Source organism: Nilaparvata lugens, chromosome 1, assembly GCF_014356525.2.
Source record: "Nilaparvata lugens isolate BPH chromosome 1, ASM1435652v1, whole genome shotgun sequence".
NCBI lineage: Eukaryota > Metazoa > Arthropoda > Insecta > Hemiptera > Delphacidae > Nilaparvata > Nilaparvata lugens.
Window position 1 is genome coordinate 71,721,610 of NC_052504.1, and position 27,945 is coordinate 71,749,554.

The following is a 27,945-nucleotide window of genomic DNA, read 5'->3' on the forward strand; positions in this document are numbered from 1 at the left end:
CATAATCATGAGCAACCAATGATTCAATAATCTTTGGTACAAGCTGTAAAAAGCCTATAACCTTCAGTGCCCAACCGCGGTAAACCTTATCATAACGTTGTAAACGTTAAACCTTAAACGTTAAACGTTAAACCGCGGTAAACCTTATCATAACTTATTAAACCTTATTCTTAACGTTTAAAGCATAAATTATACTTTAGACTGGCCAAATCTAGGCTCTAAAGCCAAAATTAGGCTTCACATCTAATTATAAAGTCCAAAGCATGAACATGAACAACCATCAGCCTAACCTTGTTCGTAGAAATTATTCGCCAACCTAATCTATTGAGTTGAAGCACCCTCACTACCCCAGCACCTGCCATATCAACATCTCTATTCACATTTTATTGATTGATTTGCTGCCTTTATTTAAAGCCTAGAAGGGCGCAGCCGGTCCTCTCTTATATTTCCAACTCTCTTAACTTAACCCTCCATACAATTCTAAATTACGTTTTATAACAATATTTTTTGGGTGTTTACCAAAAACTAATATTGAAAGAAATTGTTAGGTCTCAGCACAAGAAGCTGGAAAATTTTATCACCAGTTACAGTATCAATTGTCTAGAGACGAGATATATTATTTATGCTAATAAGCAAAGTAAAACCTTTTTGTGAGCTATCTGTGATATTTTTGCAATATATATCCTCATATTATTTATATATTTATTGTTCTATTTTTTATTATTGCTTGTTGATATTTTCATATATATTATATATTTTATTTGTTGAATGGTGTATCATTCATTTATGATCCTATCTTCATGCATGACCAATCTTGTTCTAGTCTGTTTTATTTCTATTATTGACAAAATATTTAAATTATCATTCAACTATATTCTTCACCGAATAAGTTGAATAAATCGGCGATATAAATGAATAAATAAAATAAATAACCCGTTTATTGCTTTCTTAAACAATTACAAAAAAAATTTCAAAATCAGAAGCTATATACAATTCAAAAGGCAATAATCAGCAGATGCTGGGGTATAATTATCCTTTTTCCATAGAAGGAAAGTGTTGTACGAGTGCGTTTAGTAAAGATTTCTTTCATCTTCTTCATTTCAATCCTTGTAGAGCCAGACTTGTTTGAATACGTTTTTCATTCTCTCCCTTTCCTTCCTTTCATTTGCTACTCTCTGCCACGTCACTCCGCCGCATACTCTCCTGAATTCTTCGTCCCATCTGTACGGAGGCCTTCCTCTGCTTCTGCTCAGCGTGCGTGGGTGCCAGTCGAGTATTGTTTTGGTTCATCTTCCATCCGTTGTCCTTGCGATATGGACTGCCCAATTCCATTTTCTCTCCATTATCATTCTACCTACATCTTCAATTCTTGTTTCATTTCTGATCCATATTTTGGTTTTCCTATCTATTCTTTTCACTCCTATCATTATTCTTCCCATCGATCTCACACTTGTTCTGAGTTTCTTGATTATTTTCTCATTGAGAGTCCACGTTTTGCAGCCGTATAAAATTGCTGGTAGAATACATGTTTGAAGTGGGCGTCTCTTGCTTTCCATGGGAATATTAGATCTGAAGAGATAGCTGTATTTCTTGAACATTGACCAACCTATTGCCACTCTTCTAGTAATCTCTCCCCATTGTCCATCTCTCCCTATTCTCTGTCATAAGTAGATGAAGTGTTCAACTGCTTCTATCTCTTCGGTCTCTAATACTCTCTCGTTACTTTCACTGTTATAAATCATTACTTTTGATTTATCAAAATTTACGTTCAATCCAACCTTTTTTGTTACTTCAATCATTTCCTTCATCATTCTACCTACTTCTTCGGTGCTCTTTCCTCTAATAACAATATCATCGGCGAATTTCAATGTATTCAATTTCACCCCATTAATGTTGATTCCTTTTTCCTGCCATTGTAATTCATCTAGAGTTGAATTGGACTTCCATGAATTGGACTAGTTTGTATGTAGAGAATAATTTAGAATTGAAAACGTCATTCTTTCTAGATACATTGAAAAAGATAGTAGATACAGCTTTTCCATTGAAAATACTTAAAATTAAATCAACTGCTCCCAAACCCAGTAAGGTTTACAATCTAGAACTGCTCGCTATAAAGAACATCTGTGATCTGTTGTACAGCGCTTACCTTGCTACTGGTAATAATGACATAAAAATACAATATAAGAGAAACAAAAAAGAGTTTAGGGACAAACTAGAGACTATCAGAAGAAATAAGAATGACAAGATAATTTCTGAATCAAAGAACAAAAGCAAGGCAATCTGGGATGTAATTAAAAAACAGTCTAGTAAATCATTGTTGGTGAAAAACAATAGTCCATTAAGTTCAGACCAGTTCAATGAATTCTTCATGAAAAATATTAGTAAAGTTGTTGCTGAGGTTGAAAGTAGGAATTCAACAAGTAGTCCAATTGATTTTTTATATTCTGGTTACTGTAAACCCTCTTCTAAGTTTGAATTTGAATTGATTGAAAAAGACGATGTTATTCGTGTTCTTGGGAAAATGAAAGCCAGCAATAGCACAGATGTATTTGATATAAGTCCAAAAATGCTGAAAATGGGTTGTGATTATATTATAGATCCTTTGATAAATTTAGTGAATAGTTCAATTATTGATGGTGTTTTTCCACAGACTTTAAAATTGAGTAAAGTCTTACCTGACCATAAAAAAGGTTGCAAATCCGACTTAAATAACTTCAGGCCGATGAATATAACCACCACTGTGTCCAAAGCTCTTGAGAGTGTTTTGAATATGCAAATAGTAAACTACTTTGAGATTAATGGTCTTTTCAGTAACTCTCAGTTTGGGTACAGAGTGGGAAGAAACACAATTAGAGCTGCTGAGGATCTCTATAAGGATTGCTTGGACTCCTTAGAGAATAAGTGCTTCACTCAGGCTAAGTTATTTGATTTGTCGAAAGCTTTTGACACGGTTTCTCACAAACTCCTACTAGATAAACTCTTATTCTATGGGTTTCAGTCCAGATCCATAAGGATAATTAAATCATATCTCAGCAATCGTTTTCAAAAAGTTGCATTCAATGGATCAAAATCTCAGTACTTGCCTGTCTCTCATGGGGTTCCTCAGGGGTCAATATTAGGTCCAATACTATTCCTAATCTACATTAATGACCTCCCAACTATAGTTGACCCTCCAGCTAAGAGTTATCTTTTTGCTGATGATCTTTGTGTGTTTCTGAGCACGCCAACAGAGGCTTCCCTGAATGCTGCTGCACAAGAGGTGACTCAGTCAATTGAGAGGTGGTGCAACTCAAACTTGCTGTGTGTGAACTCCAACAAGGTTCAAGATTTGAGATTCACTAATATAATAGGAGACTGCTGGTGGTAGATGCGGAGAAGGAAGCCAAATTTCTGGGATTCACTCTGGACAACTGTTTGAGTTGGTCCAGGCACTTTGATAAAACCGCTGGAAAGCTTAATAGAGGAATATTTATATTAAGAAAGTTAAGGACTTGTGTCAGTGTTGATGTTCTAAAGGTAGTTTCCTTTGCTCACATTCAGTCACACCTGTCTTATGGTGCTGTACTGTGGGGGTCAAAGGCATATAGCTCAAAACTATTTCGTATTCAAAGAAAGGCAATCAGGCTTATTTGTGGTCTGCCAAAACGCGCTCAATGCAAAGAGAGCTTCAAAGAATTAGAAATACTGACATTTCCCTCTATTTTTGTTCTTCAGTGTCTGACCTATGTGAGGGAGAATTTGAATGGTTTTGTTGAGCAGGGAGTATCCCATGAGCATCAGACTAGAGGCAGGAATAATTTGATCACCAGCCGCTACGAGTATTCTAGCACGCAAAAAACACTTCTATTCATTGGTGTGAAGCTTTTCAATTTGCTCTCTGAACAATTTAGAGGTTTGCCAAATCTAGTTTTCAAGCAGAGGCTGAAGATATTCCTAATCATAAACCCCATTTACACTTTCCAGGAGTTCTATGAAGGCTAGGACTTTGTAAAATTATTAATATTATGTTGAGGTACCTACATTAAGTAAATACTGTATCACTACTGCTACTTTTCATTTCTGTTTGTTCGTTTTTTATTTGTGTGACTGCATTATATTTCAAGACCAGAATATCTTATATTTGAATATATATATATATATATATATATATATATATATATATATATATATTAATATCTTTCTTTGTTTGGACATGATATTGTAGTTCTTTTAGAATAGTATATTTCCAATTATTGTATTGTATGTGTGACATTTGCTGTACATTGTGACGGAGGTAATGCTTCTGAAGACCTCAGAAGCGGTTACATTAAAACTTATTCTTTTCTAGAGATTTTTCCAGAACTGCATTAAATATTTTCGCTGATGGTATATTTCCCGCCTTAAGGCCATTCCACACAGCACGTGGCGTGCGTGGCTGGACGCACGCTAGCTACTTTTCAAAACATCGCTTCCCAGCTAATCAAATGAAGCAATTCACATAGCAGCCACGGCCACGCGGCAACGCTTGCTATACTAGCCACGCGTGGCTACCGTTCACTCCCTGAGCGATCTTTTCAAACGTGTCGGCCACGTTTTGGTCCGAGCATGCGCAGAACGTATACTATCATATAGAACGTATAATATCATAGTCAGCCTCAAGGTCGCGCATTGAATGATGGAATTCGCCATAGGTGTTCCTTTTTTATTGATTGGATGTACCCACTGGTCCCGTGCTGTCACCGAATACAATAAAACCAGCTCATTATCACTACTACTGCTGCTGCTGGAGTCATCAAACCAAGGTATGCCACAAGAAAATCCAGATTGACACCACGGGACCGTCGGAGTTGACATCTTCCTGCATACTGACGGGAAACGTGGCCAGTATAGCATCGCAACAGTCGTGGCGGTGTGAATTGGCATGTGGCTAGCGTGGCCGGCGTGGCGTGCGTACAGACACGCACGCCACGTGCTGTGTGGAATGGCTTTTAAGCCTCTATTTACTTTAACCACTCTACCTTTTCCTCTCAATTTGAATCCAATTTTCATGTTTCTGAAATTCTGAAATTCTGAAAACCAGAAGAATGTAACTCAGAACAAGAAATTGGAGAACATGAATGTGAAACATTTCTGAAATTCCAGGTATTTATTGTCAATTCCCAAGTCTTCAAGCGTTCGTAATAAGGAAGAAGTGGTGATTTTATCGAATGCTTTCTCGAAATCAATGAATAGCAGCACTAGTGGAAATTTGTATTCATTAGAATTCCTTATCAGTTCCTGTAAGACTAGGATGTTATCCAGCGTAGAGAAGTTTTTCTTGAATCCGGTCTGGTTGATTGAAGTTGCTGCCGTCAAATATCCATCTATCCTGTTGGAAATTACTGCCATAAATATCTTGTAAATATTTGACAGGAGTCTTATTGGTCGGTAATTCTTGATTTCCTTTCTATTACCTTTCTTGAAGAGTAATATCATGTTAGCTTTGAGCCATATTTCAGGAATCTTCCCACTCATAAGGCATAAATTGAATATTTTTGTTATTATTTCAATAACTCTTTCGCCACCTGCTTTTAACTCCTCCTTTGATATTCTATCAGGGCCTGTTGCTTTCCCCTCCTTGAGATGCTCGATTGCTCGCTTTACCTCACTCTTCAATATCGGTGGACATTCTTCATTTCTACATTCATGTTCTCCAATTTCTTGTTCTGAGTTACATTCTTCTGGTTCATCTTTCTTATACAGATTCTCATAGAAATCGCAAATTATCTCGAGTATACCTTCTATTTCTCTCACTTCATTTCCTCTCTCATCTTTCATACAAATCATTGTGTTCTTTCAAGTAGTTGTTTTCTGTTGAACTCTTTAATGCTATTTCCAAATTCCAAGGTCTCTTCTAACTTCTTTGTTTTTCTTTCAGTTATCCATTCATTCCATTTCTTTCTGATGAGCTTCGAAATTTCACTGAGTTTTATTTTGTCTCTGTCAAGTCTTTTAAGCTTTCTTCTTTTCTCCAATAGCTTAATAATCTCTCTTGGAACCTTTCTTTTCTCGTTTTCTCTTACGTTTCCTAGCAATTCTCTAGTTTTCCTCAAAGTATTTGTCAGCTTATCAATTAAAATCGGCGATATACAACGTTGATTATTGAATCTTCAGAAATATTACGCTCTCAAGATTTATTCAAATTATTCAGAACTATCACATCCGATTTGGAAGAACCCAAGGGTCATAGTATTAAGTTGCAGCAGCACTATAAATTAATAGAATTTATAAGGTATTCTGATAGAGTGTCGCCTTTGATTCCGCTCGGTATCATCTCACACTGCTGACCCCTTTGATGGTGGCGAGTGTCATTGGTGTCGATACCATATTGTCTAGTACAAAAATCAGAACCCTTATATCTATCTACATCTTCTGCATCTATAATTGTGGAGTCGACCAGATCAGTCATCAGAACTGTGAATTGTTAAAGCAGCCACCGTTTGCAGCCATTGAAAGCAGGAAATTATTTGAGCTTCTTGAAGAGCTGGTAAGAAATTTGTGGTATTTCTCTTTCAGGAAATCTTTCAGGAAATATTAATAGTATTCAAAAATCTTTTGCTCTACCGACTGCTGCCAGCAGGGCATATGCGACGCCAAAAATAACGTCACAAACTGAAACAGAACATCATAAAACAATGAATTATAAATAAAAGAAAACAAAATAATTTGAACAGCTACAATAATATAATATCATCAGTCCTATTCTAGCTCCTCAATCATTAATTATCATGTCGTTTATTCATCCTCGAGAAGACTCAATAGTCCATCATCATTCATTCTATCAACATTCCATTATAATCATCATTTCCATAATCATCTTCACTTCAGGGATAAGGTTTATTGATCAACATGTTCGATACCCATCTCTTTCTTGGCATCCTTCGTCTCTTTTTCTAGTTGGTCTGTAGTTTTGGAATTCAAGTGACATCATTATTACAAAAATATTAAATCAACAATACAATAATGATGAACTAATTTTGAACAGTGTCTTCTTTTTTGAATCAAAATAATCAATAGAACTTATTCGAATCACCTCTTGAATGTACACATAAGAATCAAATTGAATTGAAAAGCCTCTAATCTAATGATAATGAAGAGCATTAGAGATTCATTGCTATGAAGCAAACATCCAAAATTATAATTTCCCATCATATTTCCGGATCATAAAACTCTGGAATGATCACCTTTGTCGTCGTATTCAATTCATTCTAAGCCGATTAAATATTAAATACTCTCAACCAATATATTAATTAATTATTGTTTGCTCCCTACAAATCACAACCGAATTCCAAGTACTGGAGATGATCCTATCTCTCGGAAATCGATATGTTCGTGATATTACTGTTTCAGACGACAGAATTAGAATTATTCTCTAATACAGTTGTTGATTGGTTTGATGTGGCAAGGGTAATAAGGGAACAGTACGATAGGTATTGCTTATCCTGTGAAATCTGGATATTCGTAGCTGGTTTGATATCGAGGCTTATTAGAGATATTGATGTTGAGTGAATGTCTGTGAGAATCTATGTAAATTATTCTACACCGCACAGTAGAGCATCATTCTAATAAAAACGTTGGCTCTTCATTTGAAGAGCCTCCCAGATAACGAGTATCAGTTCTAATTAGAAATAATTCCCAATTGCGGCAACCTCAATGGTAATATTAGAAGTTTTAACTTCGTTGATTTTAAATAATACTAATTAAGAACTTCTGATTAAATGCGTCTGATTGGTGAGGCTCTATAATATTGTTTCTCAGCAAACTTTGAATCCCTATTCAACGCCAAAAAATAAATCAAAATATATAGAAAATTCAATCTGAAAGTATTTAAACACTCTAGACATCTAGACTATCTAATATGAGTAACTGGGATACTCAACTTAAAACTATAGTATGAAATACGAAAAAAATTATACACATTGTAATCATGTAGAAATATGATTCAATATTATGTTGAATGGTATTGGTTATTTCCTTGTTAATATTACCTTATATGGAACTTCGCTTATCCACAATTTCAATTTCATCAAATATCAACGAATAAGCCAGTTGCACAGAGGTATTAGAAGGGAAATAATCATTTTTCTCTTGTCAAAAATTGAAAAGCAAGCATGAATCAATGTGCGCATTCAGTGGGGCGAGAGAAGAGTAGGCTACAAAAGGTCTTTTTCGTTATAAATGTGAAATAATATTCTCTTTGTTGCACAGAGGAGCAAGGGGATATTACCACTCTTCTCGCTAGATGAAGCCACCTTGAGGCAAGTCGGGGCCAACGTTTTGACCACCCATTAGTCGACGATTCTCCTCCGAGGACAATATTTCGCACAGATACAGGGAGGACAGAGGGAGAGAGAATGATTCATAGAGTAAGAGAGAGTGTGAGAGAGAAATAGAGAATGAAAGAAGGAAGTTGTGGAGAAAAAGAGAGCAGTGTCCATCAATTTTGAACATGAGAATACACTCGAAGTTTATTTCCGTGTTTCTCTGGCGCCATTTTGACTGTGCGGAGGGAAGGAAACTATTGTGGGAGAGAAAGGCAGATAGGAAGAGGAGGAGAATGATACAGTATTAGAGGAAGATAGAGTAATGATTGGAGAAGAAGGATAGAATTGAGCAAGGGGTGACTAGTGCCCCCTGGCGAGCATTTCGAGCAACATGTGAGAGTTGGACAACCACTCAACAAGAGTATTTTGTCAAAAAAGCTGTTGATTAAAAATCTTACAAAGAGATATGTGAGGATGTATGAGAGAAGTATATAAACAATCTTGAATCATTGTTCCATTTCTCAATCCAAATTAGGAGCTTCAACCAATCATACTTTTATGATGTAAAGCGAAAACAAGTTCAAATAAAAATATAAACAATAGATACAAGAATATTGATTCTATTCTCGTATAAATGATATATGAGTTACGGATTGAAATTGCTATCACAAGAAATATTATTATACGCGTAAGTTACAGACAGACAATAGACAGGCAGACAGACATTAAGGAGAACGAGTTTATGTAAAATTGTATAATTTAACAGCTGAAATTATGTGTCGGCGCATAAAGAACAGTCTGTGTAATGGCTCCCAAATAGCATCAGCTGTTATGAATGAATGGGAAAATTTCATGCAATTAATAATTCAGCTGACTCAATGATAAATCACAACAAATTGATTTTCCTTATGCACTTTCAATGTTATTCAGTAATATCCTGAAAAATAAGGAAGGAGTGAGTTAATTTTAATGTTATTGTCATACGAATTTGATCTGTAAAAAGGTTTCAAGAATATGTGTTTGGAATTTGTAGATGATTGATCAAATATTCCAAAAGTTATTGTAGAGCATACGGACAACGACTTTGGCCTTGGGTCAAAAGTGAGAACTCGCTGACGCTCGTTCAATTACATGTATCCCAAGTCGTACGTAGTTAGTAGTCATGTAGTTAGTCGTACGTAACCGTTGAATTGTCATTGAACAAGTTACTGCCATCTCATCTCATTTTTTATTTATTTATTCAAAGATACACAGAACACAATTCATCAACGTTTCAGGTTGTTGAATGATCTTTCAGTTCATGATTCGTGATATGATAGAACAATTTTTTATTATGCAATTTCTATGTTATTTATTAATATCCTGGAAAAGGACGAATTCATAAAATACTTACATGTATTTATTTTATATTCATAAAACACTTACATTTTTTAAAGCCATAACTGAAACGTGTTGATATGCCATCTTATTTATCTCTTTTCTGTATAGGACTACTTGTAATATAGATATGAAGAAAATAAAAATCTCAGTACCCTTTTTGAAAAATGTTATCACAACATGTTTCGGACATTGATGCCATTTTCAAAAAGGGTGCTGAGATTTTTATTTTCTTTATATCTGAAACGTGAGCTTTAATATTATGTTCTATGATCCAGAGTAATAAAGTTTTCTGATCTACTCTATATTCATCGAAACTCTCAGCATGTGAGAATTCTCATTTTTATTATGAAAAATAAAAAATGCCTAATCTGGAAATATTGAACATTTTCGCTTGAGGTGTTGAGTAATAATTCATAATTGCGATAAAATCGTTCTAAATGCCGTAACATTTAACAAGCACTACAAATTGTTATCCGGAGATAGCTTTGGGCAGAGACAGACTCGCTCTTTGCAACGATGCCACCACTAAAGCGAATTAAATTGTCCAATTGGGCGGGCCTAGGCTAGGATGTTGGACAATCCAATTTGGCGGCTTGTCAGCACCGGACTGGACCCGACCGGCTTGGAAAGAGGACGCTGACATATTGGTCCTGCTCTCATCGCAGGCGTTGTTATGAGGAGGCCAAACCATGACGAAGACGAAACGCGCCTTTTAATCAAGAGCGCCACCTCCTCCTTCTCCTCTTCCTTCTCCTCCTCCTACTCCTCCACGTCGGTCGACGGCCAACTCACGAGATGAGTCTAAACCGCAGCTTCAAGCCACCATGAATATATAGGCCCACGTATTGTACGAGAATGTAGGCCCACTACCTACCTGAGAGAGCTAGAGAGAGAGGGTGAGAGATCAAGAAGAAGAATAGGAAGAAGAAAAAGAAGAAAACGAGGAAGAGGAATAAGAAAACAAGAAGAAAAAAGGATTTTTAGATCAATAATAGAATAACAAACAAGTAGAGAAAGAACTTGACTGGGAATTTGTAAGGGGAGAAGAAAGGCCAAATAAATACTGTAGTTGGAAGGAAGAGAGCAAAAATATTTCTATTATTTCGAAGATTATAAAATGATATGTAATTGAAAATTCAGAAACAGAGAAAATAAGAAGAAGTCACAGAGCAACATGGGAAGAAAACGTAGATCAAGAAGGAGTGCGGGAGAAAGGAGTACATCAATGAGAGGAAGAATACGTAGCTGAGAAAGAATGTACGGTGGGAGGAAAATGGAACAGAATTAAGAAGAAAAAATGATAAAAGGGTTGGGGATAGTTGAAAAACAAGGAGATAATGAATGATAAGTGGAAGGACTGAAAGGAAGAAGAGAAAAGAAGGTGAAGAAACAAGCTGTAAAAAATCAAATCAAGAATGTAAAGAGAGATGAAACACAGATTAAGTGGAAATGAAGAAACCAGGAAGAGGAGAGAAGCAGAGAATGAGATGAAGGAGAAAAAGAAGCATGAGATTGGCATTAGTATTTTGGAAATGCGCTGAGGGACGTTGTGGTTCTTATAGTGAATATTTGAAATATGTGGCCACACCCCGAGGAGCCAGCCCTTGCCCTGTGGTCAGCAGCGTCCACTTCCAACGATTAACTACTGGCCGAAACTGGGGCGTCATTCCATTTCACATTTCCACTCATTAGCCTGGCAATGGATCACGCTTGAGGCACACAGCAGAGCAGAGCAGAGCAGAGCAATCAGCCCACTGTCCACAATCAGTTGGGCCCATTCGCTTTACCCCAAACTTGTATTATTATATCTCACTGGACCTGAATAGTAGAGCATCGTAGCCTGTTAATTAACATTCACTTCATAACCTTCCTGTTAATTTAGAATGCTGAGAATGCAATATGTTGATACATTGATTTTATTGGATATAAGAGTTGAATTATAATTTATTTTGAAAAAATAGGAGTTCGAATGACTGGGTGGAATCATGTTTTGAGACAAAAAATCAATATTCATCTAACTAGTTAGCTGCCTTACTAGATAAGTTAGCTGTGTTGAACTAGATAACTGGAAATAATTGAATCTGAAATCGAATATGTTCAAATAAGTTATAAAAGTTAATTTCACGGTGGAAAGGGAAAACAATATTATTTTACTTGATCTGTATTAATGCTCGAAGTGGTCACAGTGATCATTTGACGTTAATTGTTATCGATCATTGTTCTATGATCGTTTGTTATGCAAACTCTGCGAGACTCTGAGCTTAGTACACCTTCTACATTTCAGAAGTAATCAGAATAATCCATGAGGATAAAAAATTATGAATATGTACTGCTTTGGTATACAGTAGTGGTTATTGGTCACTCTACGAAGATATAGTAGCAAATCAAGTTTGCCTCGAAGAATATTTGAAAGCAATTTTTTGTTGTCATACAGCGCGGAAAATGTGGATGGACCAAGCATCATGGCCGCTGCAGAACTGAGAGTGACGTTGCCAAGGAAACGAGTGCACACGTGGCCCGATATATATCTGCCCAAGAAAATAATGCATTCGCCAATAAAATATGATCTATGGACTGGAAGCTGGTCGGTCACTTACTTTTTATAACTTTTTCTTGGGCCGTGAATAAACTGTCGTAGACTCAGTTTGGCAGCAGCAGCTGGGTGCAGGATTCATATCGTTATGACAGCTAGTAAATGCGTTTGCGTTCCAGAATCGATCAGGCGTGAGTTATGGCTGCTCTGCATGCAAATTTTTGTCGAGATCAACTTTTCGGATGTATCACTCCTGTGTTGACGGATGCGAACCAATCTGCATTCTTTGTCTAGTAGCCTATGTTTGAAAAATCTAGATAAATACTAGCAGTTCTGTGAACAGTGGACCTCGCGCTCAGTAAGTTACATTGACCTGTTGCTATGTTTTCTCAAAAATTAATAAATAATTTATCAATTTAAAATGTCTAGAAAAAATCCCAAATGAACATAGAGCTTTCTGTCCTATCGTACCGTGACGTGTCGTCCCGGAATGTGAGTGTGAGCGCTGTTATCAGGTCTGGCTGCAACCCTGCAACTGTCTACAACGTTGATGGAAAGATACATTTTCAAGATGTTCGATGTTTTTGAACGGGTAGTATTATAGTCCACTAAACAGCTGATTTATGATAATAATAATTCTATAGTCTGATTTTTACTCTAATATTGGCGTATGAAGGAGGCTCCTTTTTCCTGTTATATTATCCTTGAAATGCCAAATTTCCAAAAATCTTGTATATACGTCGACGCGCAATTTAAAAAAGAACATACCTGTCAAATTTCATGAAAATCCATTACCGCGTTTCGCTGTAAATGCGCAACATATGAACATTCAAACATAGAGAGATATGCCAAACCTTCGACTTGAATCTTAGACCTCACTTCGCTCGGTCAACTAACTTATAATCAGGCAGTATTCCTATTATAATAAGCGAGCAATTCCTGTATATATTTTTGCATCTGGTTATCTGGATATCTATATGGTTATTTATGTTCAACGGATCTCGAAAACGGCTCTAACGATTTTCACGAAATTTGGAACATAGTAGGTTTATGATATAAAAATTCGATTGTACTAGGTCTCATACCTAGGAAAGCTCGCTGAAGGACATGAAAAGGATAAAACATCCTTGGAAAAACAGATGATAATTTCTTCGTCTGTCGATAACAGAAGATGTGTGTGCCTGTGTGGGAGATCAGCTGTGTAATCAATTAGCTTACCGTATCTCGCGAGAAATCTAGAAATTTTAATTGACTCGATCATAATAATCTGATTTGTTAACATGAGATGGTATATCATAATATTCAAAGTTAATCACTATTTTACAGTTCTAAGTAATTAGTGAGTGTTATTTTGTTATTCAATTTGGTTTGTAAACAATCTAGATTAGAACTTCTATGTTTTCAAATATTTGGACTGAAAATTTGAGCTGAATTCAAGTGAATGGAACATAACCTACTTTTTGGAATATTAATTTATAGTGTATAAATAAAAATTCGGTGAAGAAACAGTTTTGGGCTGTGCCTGTTAGTCCTTCTCCAATCATTCTAGAGAATTGAATTCTGTTTATCAATAAATAAAAATAACGAGCGAAGCTCGGTGCCCCGATATGCATTATTTAATCAATATTGCAAGTTTCTGCGAAGAGTAAAGTACTTGTCGAAATTGTTGGAGAAAGACTCATGAGTGCATTGAAAAAAATCTCAAGAGAGCACTCATAATTTGATGTTCGGGACACAAGATTTATCCATCTTTTCCAGGCTAATAGGATAAGAAAAAGCATTCCCAACATAAAATATGTAGGTAGGATAGGGATGTATGCAGAGTTCAATACAGAATAAGATAAATAAGAAATGCATTGAGTTCGCATTTGGAAAATTATTCTAGTATAGAGTAAACAAGAAATTTGAATTGTCAAAATACTATTATCAACTGAAATTCAATTTCAACCATTTTTCGCAGAACTGAACGGGTGTATTCAAATTTCATTCAAATTAATGATAATTATTGGATTGATTGAAACAGTAGAGCTGTTTTCAGTCACGATGATTAATGAATGGCCAAAGTACTCGTACTGCAGCATGTTTTAAAATCGCTCGTGGAAATTTCTCTATCGATCTCGATATCGGTGTTTTTTCTTGTGTTTGGCTATTACCGTCAATTCTCTTTTGTTATCCGTTATTTTTCACTTGCAGCAGCAGCAGCTGCGACCTAATTAAAAAGCAAAGAGACACAGGATGGGCGTGGCTGGGAAACAGGGCGAGGGGTTTTCGCTACCAGTTCTTTTTTCTTTTCTGTTTTTCATTTACATTTGAAAAGAAAAACTAACAGTCGTCGTCGTTTCGTAACTAACAAGCCTCTCTCTTAAGCGGCCAGGATACACAATGACTGCGATTTCTCTCTTTTATTTTGACTAAAATGGAAATTGAACGTTTTCTCAGTGATTACTATCGTACAGGATGTTGAAGTCCTTTGGACAAAAAGAGAAAGTATTATCTCTTATCACCTCATGCTCTAACCTCCAGCCATTTCCTCCACTCAAACACATCGAACTCTATATGAGGCATGCAGCTGAGACAATTTCACTAATGAACAACATCAATGAAAGACTTCTTGGCATTGCAGGGCATTGGATACCAAGAAATGAGTAAGCTACAGTATTAACACCAATACAGTACCCTGGAGAATACAAAGAAGGCGGGTTCTGGATAGTCTTAATATATATTGACAAAATTCGGATAAAGAGTTTGATTGCATAAATAATTTATAGGCTTAAAGCTATTTCAGAGGCACTGGAATTGCAAAGGCTCAACCTGAGGAACTCAGGCACAACTCTTTCACGCGAATAACAATTCAATTCAATAGAAGAATGATAGATGAGGAATTGTATTTGCTCAAATGCTTATGAATAATTAAACAATGTATCATTATTTGTTCATCCAGTTGTCAATATTTGCAGTAGAAGGAGAGTATTTGGGGTGGTTGATAGTATTTAATTCAAGTTTAGTCTAATAATTATTTCCTTTATATAACCATTTGGATTGTAATGGATTTCATGAGTGGTCATCAGCAACGAGTAGATGCAGACGGTGGTTTTTTTGTGCCAATGTATTGATTCTTATACCAATTCGACTTCGATAATAAAGCATATGAATATAGTGTAAGGAAGATGGTTTATGCTATGATAAAAACATGTAACAGATGAAATTTCGAGCAGAATATCAATCTCCACAACGGGTTTGGAAAAAGTGCAGTTTTTGTCCCGTAGCGGTCATAGTCCAGGTGGCCTATTGCGGGTCTAGGGTCTGCCCCAAAACACTCTGCGCATTCTAATTTCGGTTTCTTAGCGGGAGGAATGAATTTTTTATGGGCCCAAGTTCGCCGCGAAAAACATTTTCCCGGTCGTGGAGCTTTTCTCGAGTTTTTCATCTTCATCGTTTTTCTCGCTCAACCTCCCTCTCCCCTATCTCTTCATCCTCCCTTTAGCAAAATGAGGGGCAATCTGAAAAACTTTCAAAAGCTGAGTGCAAACCCAACCACTAACCGTGAAAAATAGCTTATTTACACATTTCTCCACTTCTTTTAGCTCCTTCCTTGTTCTCTCCTGAAAAGAAACGTATTGAATGCCTGTAGGTTTTTATCTCTTTGAAACTTATCCGTTATCTCTGTGTTGGAGAATAACTCTTTCCTGAATGTGACAAATTATCTATAAGTAGCAACGATTGGTTTCCCTCATCAATGATGAAAATTAGGGGAATTCAAAATTGCTTTGCTTAAAGTTTGAATCACACGGTACCTAACACACATCATAGTCCAGACAATGAATTCTCAAAAAAGGGTATAGAGGGAAAAGTTTGGAAGACAATTTTTGAACCCGCAGTTCTGTTCAAGTTAGTAAGGAGGTACACAAATCAAAAGTCCCCACTCCTTCCCCCTGTGCTAAGGGGGTGGGGGTGGTTCAAAGATACCAATTTTTTGGTTTCTCGCGAACAACTCGAAAACTATGCATCTTACAGACATGACTGTTCCATACAAAATTGAAGCTTACATAATTTCCTACAATATTGATCCCACAACCTTTTCTGTATCTCTTTCACTTTTCGAGATATTTTGCTCTTAAGGATGTGACATTTGAAAAAAACACACTTTCTTCAATTTTTTGCTATTTTTGCTTGTATAACTTCTTGAATATCAATGAAAAAAATCCAAGCTGATTATGAGCTTATAGAGCATAGAATTTTCTTCAATTTGATGTATAATTTCACAAGTTTACGCACAGTTCTACGACTGTTGCAGCAGCTTCAGTGTTGAGTGTGAGATCTTCAGTTTTGCCGAAAACTGTTTCAGATATCACAGAACTCTACTTAACAAAAATTGTAGAAAATTCAACAAGCTTTATATCTGAATAGTTAGTCATGTCGGTTGAACGCGTTTTTTCTCAAGATATAAGCGTGTAAGCAAAAATTGAAAATAGAACTTTTAAACCACCCTCATCCCTTTAGCACATGGGGTAGGGATAGGGACTTTTGATATGTTCACCCCCCAACTGGTCCCAACAAGGCTTCAAAGTAAAAAATTGTGTTCAAAACATTCCCTCCGAATTCCTTTATCGATTGGTCTATTGTTGCAAAACTGAAAATCTCACACTCAACAATGAAGCTGCTGAAACAGTCTGGGGATGTGCTCAATTTTGTAAAATTATACATAAAATTGAAGAGAATTTGATGCTTTATAAGCTCATGATCAGCATGGATTTTTTCATCGATATTCAAAAAGTTATAAGAGAAAAAATAGCAAAAAATTAAAGGAAAATGTGTTTTTTCAAAAATGTCACATACTAACTTAAGAGCGGATATCTCGAAAAGTGAAAGATATAAAGAAAAAGTTGTGGGATCAATATTGCAGGAAATTATGTAAGCTTCAATTTTTTAAAGAGTAGTCATGTCCGTAAGATGCATAATTTTCTAGTTATATGCGAGAAACCAAAAAATGGTACCTTTGAACCACTCCCACCCCCTCAGTACATTTCGAAAGTAGACTATTCATGACGTATATCACTCACTTCATTGAACATTGATGCTTGACTTATCAGTAGGTTCGTCTCTTCAATCACACTCCCTCCATTGAACTCATATCTTTCAACAAAAGATTTGCACTCGCATAGATGAATTGGGCTTTTGCTTAATTCTTTTTACTTATTGAAATGATCAGCGGGTCAAGGGTGAAACAGGAATGTTCAAAGTACATTTAAATTCAATTTTACATGGAAGCATAGTTTTTTCCTTCGATACCGACCATTCTCCAGAAACTGGGACGCAGTTATTCCAAGATATAAATCAGTCATCATCCATCTTCATGGTGACAATCCGAACTTGAACTGAACTGTAGAAGTGTTGATCATTGTGCTTCTACAGAGACCGTGAGTGAAGATATAAATGCATGATCAGTTCATGAAATTGGTTCCTCAAGATTCAAATTTCAAGTGGCAAAGATAGAGAGACGTGAATCGATTGCACATTGCTCTACACGTGAAAGTTATCCAACGAAAAGTTTTCCAATGCCCATAGATGGCTGTATGTTTTCTTTGTTGAGACACATCGCAAATCGTGGAGTTTCTTTTCTGCATGCCTGTCATCGTCTCGACAGTCGACACACTGTCAGCGCGCATTGAAAATAGAAGTCGAAAAAGAAGAACAGGAAAAAGGAGTTGGTAATAGAAGAAGTATACGAAAATAAGAATACAACTCACAATGTGAAAACGAAACGCTTTCTTTTGGCGCGCAGCCAATATGAAACGCGGGAAAACACCACCACTGCCTCCTGTATACTGAATACTGTAGCTGTGGTTGCTGTCACTCTTTCCCATCGATTGAAAGAAATTTTCCTTGAAACGAAGTGAGAATACGAAAGTGAAATGTTTGCTTTTTTGTAGCTTTGTATATTACCTATCTAGTGTACAAAGTAGTCTAGTTATCTATCTAGTACGCTTGTTTTTTTTCGTCTACAACGTTTGTGAATACTGATAGATTCAATGAGTTTTCTTTGGTAGAAGAATTTGTTATGGCTGTAATTAAAAGTTGCCAGCAATAGAATTGTAACAAATAATCAAGGAAATGACTCATACAAGTACGCCTCTGAATGGATACTAAATTCATAAATATTAAAAAGAATACATTCCATGCATCTCTTGATCTTCCTGATTGTGTGAAAGTGAATAGAAATTCAATTATTATAAAGCTATCCAGTTCGAAATACTGTAGAAGGAAAGCAATAAAAGAAGATGAGAGACAGGGTGAGTGGATTTGTCGAGAATAAAAAGTCCAAGAGAAGGAGAAACTTGATAAATGAGAAACGAAAGAATAGTATCAAAAAGGATGTGTAAGGACGAAAAGAAATAAAAGCAATAAAAGAAGATGAGAGATAGGGTGCGTGGATTTGTCGAGAATAAAAAGTCCAAGAGAAGGAGAAACTTGATAAAAGAGAAACGAAAGAATAGTATGATAAAGGATGTGTAAGGACGAAAAATGTATGATGATGATGATGATGATGATGATGATGATGATGATGATGACGATGAACTAGAGTAGCGCGACACCGTCCGAATGATAAGTAACGGAAAACGTCAACTGAGGATCTGAGTCTTATTTTCTCTCTGTTTCCAGTGTTTGAAAAACAAAAATGCGACATACTCTAATAACAGTCATCATAACGAAACAATGCCTCACATTCATTAGCTATTCATAATACATATAGGGCCTACATATGGAGCTGGTCTAGTGGAGAGGGACATACTTCACTATAAACCAAGTCGTCTGTTTCGAGTACATGTTATTTGGTGCGCTAGTTCGGTGATGCTAAAATGGCCGTGTACTTTTCTTCAATGTTTGTTTCATTTTTACTATTTTTCGGCATAAATTTATCAGTGATAGTGTCAGCTGAAGTGAGTAGTGATGGAAACCTCAAGAACGAAGGAAAACTTCTCACAATACGAGCGGATGAAAATATCAGTGAGTGAAAATGGGAATTCAATTTTTTTTATTTTCAGTAACCGTGCATAAACCTCTTCCGCTGTTGATAGGTAGAAATAAATTATGGGAGTCAGTTGTGTGGCAGAGAGGACCTGGAGTCCTCACTCCGCCCTTAATAAAGGCAATCAATCTTTCTCATTTGTTTGTGGCCCCTCTGTTGTTATCGAAAAACTCGCTTGAGAGGTGAAATAATTATTGTTGGAGTGCATCAGAAAAAGGCAATTGGCAATACAATCGTGCCATTCGGCGTAGTGATGAGGCGGCTTTAGGATTTTTTCGAAGTTACTGTACTTCCCTACGTTATTGGTAGGAGATAATATTATCGAATAGGTCTACTTCTATTCTATCCAATTATAAGTCCCTCCAGCATGGAACATATTTCGTTTCTATTAATGATAAAATCCTCATGGATCACAAATGTACACTAAAAGGAAGGAGATAAAATAAAATACGTCCCAGCTCAAACACAAGGGCGAACTTTTAAAGCTGACTTGTCTCGACGGTAGAAAAATTAACAGAAGCGTATCAGAAGTAGTGGTAGACTTACAGAGTTACAGACAGGGAAAAATCACAGACTACAACTTTTCGAAGTGAACTTTCATTTCAGACGGCAACATTTCCCACGCCCTGAATGCAGCAAAAAAGTGGGAAAAAGCAGTGTGGATATGGGTTCGTCTGCCGCTATTCTATGTGCTGAGTGGTGCCATTTAATGTGTAAGTCGTGTCAAACGAGATTAATGAGGGCGGATAACGTTAACAGTGACTGAGCTGAGCGCACGCTGACATTGACACCGACCCGGCTTTTTTCTGTCGAATCGATTCCGAAAAGATAACTATTTCGCAAGGGATGTTGTCGTCACTTAAAAGCTACACATTGCTTCAGAATGGTTTGATGATGATTTGGAATTCCTTGCTTTCGATTGATTATTAGGTTCCGTATTTCCTCGGAAAGAGACGTGGACTCTTACAAATAGAGTAAATCGTAAATCTGTGAATGATCTACTAATATGAATGAAAGTAACTGATATGAGCTTCATCGCTTATGAGGTGCTATTTCTATAACATCTAAGGGATCAAACATAAGATCTAAGCATTGGAAAAGTTGAGATTTAGCCATATTTTTCCAAATTCGATACAGTTTTTCCTAACATGAAAACGATATCTCATTTCACAATGTAGAGATGAGCAGCTATTTTTTCAAAGTTATATTAAAACCCCACCCTCCCCCAAGTTATGATTGATTTTCGATATTAAACATAGAGCGAAGAAGAAAGAAGTTGAATGCCGTACATCTTTTCAATGTTTTGGATATCGTAAAGAAAGATCACTGTTGCATTAATTATTTCTGTGAAAAGGTTGTATATTCATGCTTCATGGTGCGGTTGCCAAGTAAGTAGCATGTAAGAACTGAGGAATTAGAAATGTCAGTATTGAGGAATTTACACAGAAAAATATTTTAAAATGTTATCATCTAATAGCATCTACCGCTTCTAGTAAAATCTCTACCAACTGACCGATGAATATGAGAACAGTCAACTCAATATGTGATGATTATTACTCAATATTTTTCATGAATTAGGTGCAATAATTCATGAAAGTACAGAGTTTTTATAATCTCTCGATGTTTCAAATTATGTTACCACTTTCCTATATAAAGGCCTCAATAATATTCCTTGAGAAAGGTATTCTTGTTATTGCAATAAAGGCTGTGCACGCGGCCTTTCAACCAATGCGGTTCATTGAGGCTGTACGAGCGGCTAAAAAAACTTTTCACTGATAATATTTATTAAAGTTACCGTACTCGATTTTAATACTATTAGGTTATCAGAATAAAAGCATTCTCTCAGGAAAAACATTTTCATCCGATTATTATTATTTGAGATATAAGCGCCCAAGGTTAAAATTTTTGAAAAAGATTAAATGAAGATTTTTTCAGAAAACATCAATATCTGAAAATGGAATAACTTTTGCAAAAATTGATGTTTTGAGAAATGTTTCTTTAATCAATCAACAATATCATGGAGAATGTATCCGCTTCATTTCATGAATGTATAATCTCTTTGCTGAATTTTAAATTATCTGTTTCAATAATTTAAACGTAAGGCACTCAGATATCAAAAAATAATATAAACGGAAGTAAATGTTTCTGAGAATATATTTCCATATTGATAACGTTATACAAATCGATAAACCTTCAAAAATATAACCAGTAAAAAGATTTTTTAGCCGTTCGCACAGCCTTAACCGGAAAAGATTGAAGATACAGATTCCTTATATAAAAGCCATGATTTGCCTTCAATATATTGATACAATTTTGTTGATGCAAGATAATTTTATTTTTGATAGCAATACTCTCCTCATCTAATATTTATAATCTTGTATCTTTTATGAGTGATCACATTCCATTTCATTGCGTAACAGCCTAGAGATCCCGGGTTCAAACCCGCCCATCACCAAAAGTTTTTGACCAGGTCACTCCCGTCTTATCGGATGAGCATTGTTGGTCCCGGCTGAAGTATGACAGTCGTAAGGTCCATTGACGGCTTAAATGTTATATCAAGCGAGGTGGGACCATCATGCCTGGGTCTCCCCACCAAGCAAAGTCATACCAATTTACTAATCCACTTTAATGTGATACGAATCTTCTTCAAATGGCCGTGAGTATTTTTGGAATTATGCTGAGAATCGGAGTGTTTCAACAGTGGCCAATAAAGGTTTAATCAGAAGTTGAAGGGAGAAATTTAGAAGTTATCTGAAAACTTGATCAGGCATTTAACTCCTTATTATTCTTTAACTTTTTGAAAACTTCTTGTACGGAAAAGTTTTAATTTGACTAACAGGTCCAATGTCCAAAAAATGTTACATAGGAACCGTGTAAATAGGGGATTCAAAATCCACGAAACAATAGGTTCAAAGTTAACCTTTTATATGTAAAGATTTTTAGGACTTCACTTGCCTTAATTAGAGTGGTATTACAAAATGTATACACTATTTGACAATCGATATCTTCATTTTAAACTAGCATATAACACGTGCTTTGCACTGGGTGAAAATTGGTTTAAAATACAATCTCCTTATGTCCAGGAAATATGAAAAATAGGATAATTACTTATTATTTTGTTAAAAATTATGTAGATAATCTTCATAAGAGTTGAAAAAATTATTAATGTTTGATTGTGAAGAACTATGGTCTGAACCAGCATAATCGTATATTGATATCTTCAATAATATCCTTGTGAAGAAAGTTGTCTAACCAGCAATCAATATCAATATCTCTCGCTCGGTTGCCCCACTTGAATTTCCCACTTCTCTATTTCTTTCTCTCTCTCTTATACTGTCATGGGTATGCAAAAATTCCCATAGAGGGAACACTTGCAAGTGTAATCCAGAGCACATGTTACTGAAGTTCACAGTAGCTACCCTCTCTCTTGAAGAAAACTTTCTCACTTCTGAATTCGACTTTTCACTTTATTTGATTCAGTACACCGTAGCCATTCATGCACTTCCTATAGGCTCTGGCAGGCTCAATCCGCTAGCCTTAATTTGATTTGAATTTCAATAATTTTAAAATAATTATTGCTCAAGAATTACGGCCAGTTGACTATGCTACTGCTCATACAGCTCGAAATTCACTTTTCGAAAAGAAGCAGAATAACATTTTGAGAGAAATGTATCTGGGATGCCCAGTTTCTTCGAGAGAGATGCTGTGTTTTCACTTTTAGCAGTTTGCAGTATATGCTGAGTGAGATTTGAATAGAGTTCCAACAGAACTTACACCTGTCGGTGGAAGCCACTAGAGTTCAATACTATCCGTTCAAAAACAATGACCATTTTCCAAAACTTTCTAATATTGCTCCAAAAGAAACTCAATCTCATAAAACTAATTACTATGCATCTTTGTTTTCCTTTGGAGTTTTAACGTAAATCTACTCATTAAGATAAATAGAATTTGATAAGAATCAGACTAGTTTAAAAAAAATACCATAAGTTAGTAAAAAACTTTTTAATATAAAATACAAAAACAAATAGTTTCGGATGTTCAATCCATTTTCAAGATTTCTTTTTCGCGGGGTGACAAAAAAGACTTGAAAATTTTTGTATGTTATATTAAAAAGTTTTTTTAAAAATTATAATACTACGTCTTTTTACTGAAATTCTGCACATTCGCGTGTATCTACCTTACTAAGCACAGGTGCATATTATGCACTTGTATTGGTATTATATACAGACATTTGCAGTATATACATACATAACAGTACTGTGTGAGAAATGAATAGAGTATTTTGTTGCAAAATAATTTCCGACACACTGAAGAAGATTTGGTTTCTTGCTCTCTTTATCGATAATTATTACAAATACTACTTGAACATTCATTAATATATTGCAGGGGTGCCCACAGGGGGGGGGGGGTGGACGCGTAAACACTGTCCTTGAAATTCCTGGGGGGGGTGTCCCAAAAATGTCAACAGTGTATAAATGACTACTGGGAGTTTTTTGACAGTTCCCAATTTAGGGGAGGGGTGGAAGCTGGATGTTTTCTAAATTTGGAGGGGGTTCATCCATGGACTTGGGGGTTCACCCCTGACTATTGTATATTGTAGTAGGCTGCTCACTACAAATCTGATCTGTAAATCATTAGTCTGTATTTATTTATCTTTAATTGATTTTCGTTGTAGGCTATATCTTATAACAATTTTCACAGCCTTCATATTATTCCTCCATTTACAGTGCAAGGAGGATTGAGTGGCTTGACAAGTTTACTGGCAGCGCTTGGAATAATAAAATTCAAGATAGTGTTGTCGCTGATCACCGCCTTCTTCATAGTGGCTCTGATCTCGAAGCTGTTAGGTGGCATTGGCACAATCACATGCAGCAGCCTCGGAGTGGCCTGTCCGCCCGGTGTTGCCGCTTTCTCAGCCTACTCCACCTACAACCCCGACTACAACAGCTTCGAGATATACCGGGGCAAATCCAACAGTCCAAGCATTTTTGACTCGCTCTATAAACGGTGAGATTATGAATTTTTGGCATCAATTTTGTAATTTTAAATCCTTATTTTTGGAAGATTTTTAATTATTTGTCAACTTTTGAAGGATTTTGTATAATTACTACATCTGGAGAAGTATAGCAAGGCAATAATAATTGACCGAACGAAGTAAGGTCTAAGATTCAAGTCGACGGTTTGGCATTTTCTCTTAATGTTTAAATGTTTATGATGTTGCGCATTTACGGCTAAACGCGGTAATAGATTTTCATGAAATTTGACAGGTATGTTCCTTTTTTAATTGCGCGTCGACGTATATACAAGGTTTTTTTTTGGAAATTTTGCATTTCAAGGATAATATAAAAGGGAAAAGGAGCCTCAATACCCCATACCTCATACCCCAATATTAGAGTAAAAATCAGACTATAGAATATTCATCATAAATCAGCTGCCAAGTGATTAGGTACACAGATGTGTGGAGAAGCCAGTCTATTGCTGTATTTCCATAAGGTCTATAGGTTCAATCAGGTACTTGTGGATGAGAATACTGCGCGAGGTCTACTGTTCACAGAACTACTAGTAAGTAATAACTTAAGGGCCGGTTTCCGAACTCGGGATTTAGCTAAGTTCTAGACTTTAAACAGTTAAGCTGCGTTTACACCGGAGTTAATAACACGAGTTATCAACAAAAAGTTATGAACTTGACTGAATCGACGAAAATTTCTGTTGACAAAAGTTAATAACTCATGTTTTTAACAGAAAATTCCTTGTTATTAACAAGATCTTGTTATCAATATAATTGACTTCCATATGATTTCATTTAACGAGACTATTCATATGATATAACAGCCGGAATAAAAAGCAAAAAATTGTCTTCAAATCTGAATTGAAACATGTGTGTGATCATTAAAATAATGATCTTCATCTGATCTAATGTAAATAAATTATAATGCGTTTACACCAGAGTTTAAAACAAAAGTTTTCAACATAAGTTAATAACATTTTCTTTTCGCTGCTAGTTTTGTTATCAACAAAAGTTAATACTTTGTCACGTGTTTTGTCTGCAGCTGTAGTTATTAGGGAACAGCTGTAGTAGTAGGGTAGGGATGCTGGGCGAGCGGGTTGCGGGGAAGATAGTAGCCTGTCATTAACAAAAGTTACCGAGTCTCGATGAATAACATAAATCTTGTTAATAACAAGAAAATTTCTGTTGAAAACACTTATCAACTTTTTTCAAGAGAATTTTTTGTCGATTCTGTCAAGTTGACAACTTTTTATTAATAACTCATGTTATCAACTCCGGTGTAAACGCAACACAACATGATGTTATTAATTTTTGTAATTAACATCAGTTGATAACAAAAATGTTAAAAACTTGTGTTATTAACTCCGGTGTAAACGCAGCTTTTGAGTCAGAAAATTGGCTTTCCGAAACGGGGCGTAGTCGTATTTAATCTTTATTTTCTCATTTCTATAATTGGAAACGATTTTCCTTGACGAAAATGAAACATTCCTAAATAAGTCAAAATATTTTATTTTGTGCTTCAAGTTTTTCGACATTTAATTTAAACGTGGACTACGACTACGCCCCGTTTCGGAAAGTCAATTTTCTGACTTCAGCTGTTTTAAGTCTACAGTGTGGTCCACGTTATAATGGCAGTGGATAAAGATAGCAGAATAGTGATGCTGATTCTCTGCATTAATAAATTATATTTATACACTGTCAAAAACATAATTGTCACCGTTGTGGACCTAGAAAAGGATAGTACCACCGGCTTTGTCGAATGATAGACAAGGATAGCAAAACCAAAGTTGATCATATACTGTCATTATAACGTGGACCTCACTATAGAACTTACATGAATCCCGAGCTCGGAAACCGGCCCTAAGTGATAGAGCAGTGAATTTGAATATTTTCTCAAGTAAATCTTCTTCTCTATGTAATGTTATTGTGCTGGTGTATTGTCATGTTTTTGACAATATAATGATATTGTTTTATTTTTATTGAAAGTTTCAATGATATATGGAAGTGAAGCAATAGCATATCTGAATATTATCTCTAGATAGGATATAGCTTTGAAGCTGCTGAAGGAGGAACAGAGACATTGAAATTCGTATACAGGCGAGGGAAATGAGACAATAGTATTAAGGGATACAAAATTATTAAGTCAATAATTTATCATTTTCAAGTTAATTTATTGTTGACTGATGCGAGGAATAACATACTATAATTTGTTTGCTCTATCCAGAGATTGATAGATGGAAAATGATTAATAGAATGTCAATTTTTCAGGATTGATGTGATGGACATGAGCTTCAGAATGTTTGGCATCGAGGATGATATATGCCGGAAGAAATTCGTATGTTTGGCTGACAATGAGGCCAAAGGCAATCGAATATTTGAATATGCACTGCAGCTGCTAGGGTAAGATATTACTTACAGTGTAATTATAGGGATAACGTTTTCAAGTGAACCAATGTTTTCCTGTATAAAGACTTAACAATAAAGTAATTATTGTGATTGAGAAATTCCAATACTTCTATGGCTTGTTGAGATCATCAATAATTTAGTGGGGCTGAGTCTCACTAACTTCGTGAAAGAAAAATCTGTTCAAAAAAATACACTTAATGAATGAGAGCGCATGAATTTGTATATTGGAAATTTGTAAGACCAGTAGCCAACTGTTTAATATTATCAAGTTGCACGTAGATTGAAAGAAGCAGCAGTGGTTGCTGAGGCAAACTAGGCTAATAATTTCAAACAAGCCCTGACAATACAGATTGATAACGCATTGGTTATATAGTTTTTGGTCATATGGACGGATTACGTCAGACCCCACTAGCTTGAACTCCACTTTGAAGTTCTCATTTTCTTCTTACAATAAGTCGAGGGCTCAGCCCAGCTTAACAGTCAGTTTGTATTAATCTATAGGGGAACAGAAGTTACTTTTTGTGTAGTTGAGAAGTTGATATTGTGGTAATTATGAGTTCATCAGAGATTGACAATGGTGTAATAACCGAAATGGTCTTTCTAATTATCAATAAATCAGTGGTTTTTTTTGACAATTTCTCAGTCTTTTTCATTCAACATTGAACAGAAGTTAGTTGAAAAATACAGATACTATAATATATAATTACTTTATTTATAGACACTGTAGCTGAAAAATCATATCTGGTGGCAAAATTTTTCCCAAAAAAATTCATACATTCCCCATGGAAGCGCTAGTGTTCGTGCTTATTTTAAAAAATCAAACAAATTAATTTTAAGTAGTATATTTTCGAATTAAAAATTAGGCACTCAGCCTCTATCATCTGATCTTCAACACGGAAGCAGTAGCGTTCGAACTCCCGGTCCCCTATCATATCAGTGCTACTTCTTATGCAGTGTATTTTAGTAGATGGGTGGTACAGATTAATCTATTATCAGCATTAATTCAACCCTTATAATTTTAGAATGTTTGAATATGCCTCGACCAAATTTAGTAGCATATTTGGGCAAAAGCGTAACTGAACTTCTTATCGTAGTTCATCAATTTCTTGAAGCTTGATCCTTGATATCCTACAACTGAGCGTTGAAGGTAGGCCTATAGTAGCCCTTCAAGCGCTATTATCAACCATAATCATCATGTTTGCGTGTGTGGGTGAGGATTGTTTATTGTTTTTGAAGGGACGGATTCAAGGATCCAAAGGTTCAAAGAACCCCACACGTCAACCGAAGCTTATTGTGTTCCCAAGTAGTA

At 35.8% G+C, this 27,945-nt stretch overlaps 1 protein-coding gene across 2 annotated transcripts in view; it reads left to right on the plus strand.

Annotated features, from left to right (window-relative positions):
- LOC111055197 overlaps window positions 1-27,945 on the plus strand; it is a 58,217-nt gene that overhangs the window by 29,817 nt on the left and 455 nt on the right. Inside the window, exons 1-3 of one of the 2 annotated variants that reach the window (XM_022342362.2) lie at window positions 18,961-19,200; window positions 23,950-24,229; window positions 26,499-26,630. In XM_022342362.2, coding sequence (XP_022198054.2) covers window positions 19,053-19,200; window positions 23,950-24,229; window positions 26,499-26,630 — 560 coding nt within the window. In that variant the 5' untranslated portion in view covers window positions 18,961-19,052. Of the gene's footprint in view, window positions 1-18,960; window positions 19,201-23,949; window positions 24,230-26,498; window positions 26,631-27,945 lie in introns of those variants that run through there. The other variant, XM_039441912.1, reaches the window with a different exon arrangement.